This window comes from Anopheles gambiae, chromosome 3, assembly GCF_943734735.2.
Source record: "Anopheles gambiae chromosome 3, idAnoGambNW_F1_1, whole genome shotgun sequence".
Taxonomy (NCBI): Eukaryota; Metazoa; Arthropoda; class Insecta; order Diptera; family Culicidae; genus Anopheles; species Anopheles gambiae.
Window position 1 is genome coordinate 66,320,095 of NC_064602.1, and position 6,938 is coordinate 66,327,032.

General features: G+C 50.8%; 3 protein-coding genes across 5 annotated transcripts in view; 1 reads left to right on the forward strand and 2 right to left on the reverse strand.

Moving 5' to 3' along the window:
- Window positions 1–2,188, reverse strand: part of LOC1272460 (A-kinase anchor protein 9) — a 39,172-nt gene extending 36,984 nt beyond the window's left edge. For 2 of the 3 annotated variants that reach the window (XM_061663091.1, XM_061663090.1), the window contains exon 1: window positions 1,874–2,185. In XM_061663091.1, the coding sequence (XP_061519075.1) occupies window positions 1,874–1,957 (84 nt within the window). In that variant the 5' untranslated portion in view covers window positions 1,958–2,185. Of the gene's footprint in view, window positions 1–1,873 lie in introns of all 3 variants that reach the window. The other variant, XM_061663089.1, reaches the window with a different exon arrangement.
- Window positions 2,189–2,284: 96 nt separating this feature from the next.
- LOC1272463 (probable ATP-dependent RNA helicase DDX46) lies at window positions 2,285–6,091 on the forward strand. Its single transcript, XM_061663092.1, has 4 exons — window positions 2,285–2,504; window positions 2,584–2,937; window positions 3,027–5,643; window positions 5,718–6,091. The coding sequence occupies exons 1-4, from the start codon at window positions 2,482–2,484 to the stop codon at window positions 5,958–5,960; spliced, it is 3,237 nt and encodes a 1,078-aa protein (XP_061519076.1). The 5' UTR covers window positions 2,285–2,481; the 3' UTR covers window positions 5,961–6,091.
- Window positions 6,092–6,823: 732 nt separating this feature from the next.
- LOC133394112 (hexamerin-1.1-like) overlaps window positions 6,824–6,938 on the reverse strand; it is a 2,362-nt gene continuing 2,247 nt past the window's right edge. Inside the window, exon 3 of the mRNA XM_061663093.1 lies at window positions 6,824–6,938. This exon is cut by the window's right edge and continues 1,819 nt beyond it. Coding sequence (XP_061519077.1) covers window positions 6,913–6,938 — 26 coding nt within the window. The 3' untranslated portion in view covers window positions 6,824–6,912.

Genomic DNA, 6,938 nt, shown 5'->3' on the forward strand with positions numbered 1-6,938 from the left:
CCTACTCTCCTTCAAGACTGGTGTTTGCTTGCGTAGTCAAAAAGAAACTAATGCAACGTTGTTTATTTACTTGTAAAACAGCATCCACTTGAAGGTTCTGGGGGAGAAACCGAACGCCTCGTTTCATCGTTCCATTCAGTGTGCGGGAGAACTAACCGCAGTTGCCCGGCGGATGAGGCAATACCGACTGGAGCACTGGTCGGATGGATGGATGGATGAATGGGTGCGTTTTGGTTCCGGTAGAACGAACGTTGTAACATTCTACCGCTCGAAGGGACGCTGTGCCCGTTTCGGTAACGTTAGGTGAATCGAGTCAAACAACATGACCGTGCACCACCGTCCTCTTCCAACAAACGGCCAAAAAAAGGGCGAGCTGGTTGCAACCGCAGACTCACAGCATGGAAAACGCGCAGTACGCGCGGGTGCGTTAGGAAAGAAATATTACACCGAAGCTGTGGCGCTTGGGGAATTTGCTTCGTCCAAGGAAAAGGCAACAAACACACATAGCCACACAGTCTTTTTATACCCTTCGGGTATCTGTGGCATACCTAGTGGACGAATGCTTGACACCTCGTACATAATTAGTGTAATCCGAACGAGATCTATATCGTGTCGGTCGATACGACTCGCGGCCCATTACTACGCGCTCCGTGCCGGATGGAACGAAATGGTCTGGCTTTTGCTAGCTTTGTTGTTGTTTGTATTTGTCACATGTTTGCTGTTTGGTGTACACCGTCCTTCCTCCTCTTCCCACCAACGAAACCCCGCACGAACGAAATCAACACCCGGACATTTGGTCTTCTGATGTGTCGAACGGAAGCAATGAAAACAATTAAACGCAACATCCATCGGACAGCATTCTTGGCGTGGTGGCGTTTGGGTGGAAGACATGGCAGGGTCACCATTGCGCCACTTCGGTCAATTCGACAGTGGGAGAACGGTTCATATGAGTCGGCGACAAGTAGCGATCATCCATCAACGAGTTGAGCGGAATCTTCCCCTTCCCGGTCGGTGCGATGTGTTACCAATTCCAACTATTTCCACACCGTGTGCTGGTTAATTGTGGCATAAATCGCATCCGACGGTGCAGGTGCGGAAAGATTCACCGTGTACCGATAGTTTGCTTTCACACGGAGGCACCGTCTTTTTTCTGCGGCGGGATAGCTTTTGATGTTATCGCAAAGATCGCGATGCGAACCATTAGTGCATGGACAGTCTTCCTCCCGTACGGTAGCGGGAGCCCTGGTTGACTTCATTTCTGCGATTTCTGGCCCATTCACAGACCGGTCAGAAAAAGGTGTCCACTGAACCGCAACTACTTTCTATCGATCGTGCTTTAGTACCGAAGAGCCAGTGCCGGACACCGCCGTTGCTCTGGATTGCCCCTCCGGGGACGGCAAGTTTCGCTGTTGATGTTTCGTTTCCTAGGAAACCCAGAGTGCAACGACAACGGCACAAGTAGCACAAACCCGACACACACACACACACACATACACGTACAGCACACGGCTGTGTCCCATGCAAAATTCATCGCCAAACACGCGTCACGAGCGACAGGGACGGCCCCCCGGGGACGGCCTAAAGGTACTACCTCTAGCGCAGAAACGCAACACTATTCCGAAATACGCTTAAAATAGAACCCGTGTGTTCTACATTCGCTGCAATCCGGTCGAGCACGGGGCGCGCCCGTACCCATCCGTTGCAATCATTCGGTTCCGTACACCTTTGACGGGTTCGCTGCGAGAGTGAGCAATTGCATGACCAACGCATAATGTATTCATCGGCCACTTCCCTCGATGGTTGGATGGATTCTGCACCCACGGCCCGCTTCCCACGTTACGATCGGACGGTGGGTTTCGTACTCCGGCTTTACCTCTTCCGACTGCTGCTGTCCGCCGCTGGTCGTTTGGTTCGCTTCCCGAGGAAGCTTCAGTGGTTTCAGCTTCAATCGATTCATTTTACGCAGGTACACACTTTTCACACGACACAACACGACTCACTGTACCACCGCACAGCACATGATTTTCACGCACGCACAACACACACACAAAGACGCCGTACTTCCGAACGCGTAAAACAAAACGCTGTATCCGTATGTTAAAATTTAGATTTTACAATTTCAAACAACAAGCCGAGCCACACACACAGCCGTCCGAGCATCGTTTTGGAACTGGTCCTGGTGCGGGGTTGTGTTTATTTTATGCTCGCTGTCAAACGCACGCACTTAACGAAGCGTTTGACGAAAATGCCGTTTAACGAAGGCTGTCACTTGGCTGTTTGACAGCTGAGGGGAAATTTTTCCTAGCGAGCCACAACACCATAACAACAGACGCGAGCTAGGCGGAAGCATCGCGCTTTATCAGGTGAAAAACTCTATTTTCTATTGTTTTGTTTAGATTCCCCAACTTATCAACCACTGCTACTACTACTACTACTACTAACACTACGACGGTGATCGCGCTTTCGTAACACATCGACCGGATGACTCGTACAGGAGAAAATGGGTAAGTTGAAGCTTTTCACGCTTGGAAGCCGGTTCGAATATTGATTACCCTTGCGGGGGTACGTGTTTTTCGTTTGCAGCAAGGATCGGCGTCGGTCGCGAAGCAAGTCGAACTCTCCGGAGCGCAAGAAGAAGCGCTCGAGAAGCCACGATCGGAGCAAATCCGGCGCCTCTCGTTCGTCCGCGAACAATGGCAGCGCGAATGCATCCGGCATGGGAAGTATTTCCGGCAGCGGTGGCAGCAGCAGCAGCAGCAGTAGTAGCGCCGCTCGCCGAGAACGCCACCGGGAAGAGCATCGGGAGCGTGAGCGGGAACTGTGGGAGCGGGAGAAGGAACGAGACCGCGAGCTGGAAAAGGAACGTGAGAAGGAAGCTGCCCGCAAGCGGGAACGGGAGAAGGAGAGGGAGAAGCTACGGGAGCAGGCGACCAAGTAGTAAGTTGAACCAGTAGGGCCAAAGGCAACTATTTTAGTATTTTACCATTTTATCACAACATTATGTGCGTCTCTTTCCCCCAAATTAGTGCCCAAAGCGTCAGCAGCAGCGGAAAACAGTCCAAGTTTGACCAGATGCCCCCGGGGATGATGGCACCCCCGCCTCTGCTCCCACCGACGGTAGTGGTGGTAGAAAAGTTAGCCGAAGAGAAAAAGGTATTCCGGGAGCGGCCCAAGGAAGAGGTGTACGAGGTGCCGGTGGCACCGATGGACAAGGAAGAGGAGCAGCGTCGCCTGGAGCAGGAGATGACGAAGCGCCGGGAGCGGATCGAACGGTGGCGGGCGGAACGCAACAAGAAGGAGCAGGAAATTAAGAAACCGCTGCCCACGATCGTGCCAGTCTCGGTGTCCGGTGCGAAAAAGTGGAGCCTCGAGGACGACGAGGAAGACGACGAAACGGAGGACGCAAAGGATAAGGCGGACGGAGCGGCCGAGGAGGAGGAAGAGATCGATCCGCTGGATGCGTTCATGAAGGAGGTCAATGAGGAGGTGCGCAAGGTGAACAAACTGTCCAACCCGCTGCCCAAAACGGACGGTAAAGCGTCGAGCAGTGGCGTTACGATCATCACCGGCGTGGCCAAGCAGAAGCAGGAAACGAAAAAGGGCGAACTGATCGAGCAGAACCAGGACGGGCTGGAGTACTCTTCGGAGGAGGAGCAGGAGGACATTAAAGACACGGCGGCGAATCTGGCCAACAAGCAGAAGAAGGAACTGGCGAAAATAGACCATTCCGGCATCAACTATATGCCCTTCCGGAAGTCGTTCTACGTGGAAGTGCCGGAGATTGCGCGCATGACACAGACGGAGATCGACGCGTACAAGAAGGAGCTGGAGGGCATTGCGGTCAAGGGCAAGGGGTGCCCGAAACCGATCAAAACATGGGCCCACTGCGGCGTGTCGAGGAAGGAGTTCGAGGTGCTGCGTAAGCTCGGGTTCGAGAAGCCCACACCGATCCAGTGCCAGGCCATACCGGCCATCATGTCCGGTCGGGATCTGATCGGCATAGCGAAAACTGGCAGCGGAAAAACGCTTGCCTTCATTTTGCCCATGTTCCGGCACCTTCTCGATCAGCCGCCGCTAGAGGACGGGGATGGACCGATCGCTATCATAATGACGCCAACGCGGGAGCTGTGCATGCAGATCGGGAAGGATATTAAGAAGTTTTCGAAATCGTTGAACCTCCGGACGGCTTGCGTATACGGTGGAACGGGTATATCGGAGCAGATAGCAGAGCTGAAGCGGGGCGCAGAGATTATCGTCTGTACGCCGGGCCGTATGATTGACATGCTGGCGGCTAATTCGGGCCGCGTTACGAACCTGCGCCGGGTTACGTACGTTGTGCTGGACGAGGCCGACCGTATGTTCGACATGGGCTTTGAACCGCAGGTGATGCGCATCATTGATAACGTGCGTCCCGATCGACAGACGGTGATGTTTAGTGCTACGTTCCCCCGCCAGATGGAGGCGCTTGCACGAAGGATCCTGAAAAAGCCGATCGAGGTACAGGTCGGTGGCCGATCGGTCGTCTGTAAGGATGTGGAGCAGCACGTAGTTGTGCTGGATGATGAGGCCAAGTTTTTCAAACTGCTCGAACTGCTCGGAATTTACCAGGAGCAGGGTAGTATCATCGTGTTTGTCGATAAGCAGGAAAATGCCGACAGCCTGCTGAAGGATCTGATGAAAGCGTCCTATCCGTGCATGAGCTTGCACGGCGGTATAGATCAGTTCGATCGAGACTCGACTATGGTAGATTTTAAGCAGGGCCGTGTAAAGCTGTTGATCGCTACCTCAGTTGCCGCTCGCGGGTTAGATGTGAAGCAGCTCATCCTGGTCGTTAACTATGACTGTCCGAATCACTACGAAGACTATGTTCATCGCTGTGGGCGGACGGGACGTGCAGGGGCAAAAGGATTCGCGTGGACATTCCTCACGCCCGAGCAGGGACGCTACTCCGGTGACATTATCCGTGCGCTCGAGCTGTCCGGTGGCACGGTGCCGGAGGATTTGCGCAACCTCTGGGACACGTACAAAGCAGCACAGGAGGCAGAGGGCAAGAAGGTCCACACCGGCGGAGGCTTCAGTGGCAAAGGGTTCAAATTCGATGCCCAGGAAGCGGCCGCTGTAAACGAACGTAAGAAGATGCAAAAGGCTGCCCTAGGATTGCAGGACTCGGACGACGAGGAAGATCTCGAGCAGGACATTGATCAGCAGATCGAAAACATGTTCGCAACGAAGCGCATTGTGAAGGAGGTTGAGCCACCTGCTAGTAATAAACACGAGCAGCAAAATAATCCACCGCCGGCACCGGCTCCCCCGGTACCGAGTGTGACGCACTCGGACAAGCTCGAATTGGCCAAGCGGTTGGCATCGAAGATTAATCTGCAGAAGACGCTGGGCACGGATTCAAAGGGTGCGACACAGCAGGCCGCCGAAGCAATACTGAAGGGTGCCAACACGCAGCAGTTGATTGCCGCCAAAACGGTCGCGGAGCAGTTGGCAGCCAAGCTGAACAACAAGCTCAACTATCAACCGAAGGACGAAGAGGAACCGGTGGTGGAAACGAATGAGCAAGTGTTCCGCAAGTATGAGGAAGAGCTGGAGATCAACGATTTCCCGCAGCAGGCTCGCTGGAAGGTTACATCTAAGGTTCGTATGCTTACAATTCGATCTAATGCACAGGACATTATTAGCGACCTTTTCTCCATATTTTTCCATTGCAGGAAGCGTTAGCGCAAATATCTGAATACTCCGAGGCGGGTCTTACCGTGCGCGGTACGTACGTGCCACCAGGTAAAAACCCTCCGGACGGCGAGCGTAAGCTGTACCTGGCTATCGAAAGCTGCAATGAGCTAGCTGTGACGAAGGCGAAGCGTGAAATTACGCGCCTGATAAAGGAAGAGTTGCTGAAACTGCAAGCGTCCTCTCACCACGTTATTAATAAGGCACGATACAAGGTGGTGTAAGCGCATCAAAGTCAAACGTTGCATCCTGGTAGCCGAGCGACTGGTAGCACGAGAACGTACATGCCACGAAAATAGAGCAACTTATTGCTTTCAAAATAAAGTAATTACACTCCTAGCAATAGAAGAAGAAAGATGTAAACAGCAATTCTGCTAAGGCTTAGGTGATGTATCACAACTACTTTTGAATAATACATTTAATTTTTTTTATGTATTTATTTCTTCCATTATCACGGCAGCCGTATTTTCAACCCAATAATGCTGATTTACATTTAATATTCATCATCATTTAATGCTTATATTTACAATAACCATTTTCCTTTTACCAATTTAATTTCACTCATTTTTTTATTTATTTTGTTTCAGAAGATCAATATAAGGGAAATGTAATTAAAGGTTGGAAGTGGGGCGATCTAGACAAACTTGAACTAGAAATCATGACCGCGGCCCACTTTATTGAGCACAAAATTGGCACAACACCGGTTGGGCTGATCGAGAATGAGTACCGCAGTCATTAATTTTAGTTCCGTAATTCAGGATATCCTGAACGTATTCAAACAGTGCCTAACAACAGATCGTAAAAGTCTCGCTCGATCATGGTATAAATTGGAAACTCGTTTTAATGGTTTACTTTATCCGGGCATACAGTTGTTTATATGGAGAAGAAGGGTTTTACCTTTCTTATTTATAAACCGCACGATAGTTCTATTGTTGACTTGTTAACTATCTTAATGCCGGATTCAATCAAATTCGATAATTCGATTCACACGGCAGTAACAGTTCACACATATCCAAAACCAAACCAAACCAAAACAGATCAATCTTGTTTGTTGAGCTAAAGTAGAAAAATAATTCAAACCAAACAGTTTAATGTTATGTTTTCATTTTATTACAGAAGTGTTTGAATTGTAGATTGTCGGACAATAGCTTTTCTATGAAAAAGTTTCATAACGTTTTAGTAGGAAAGATTTGCCTTGAATT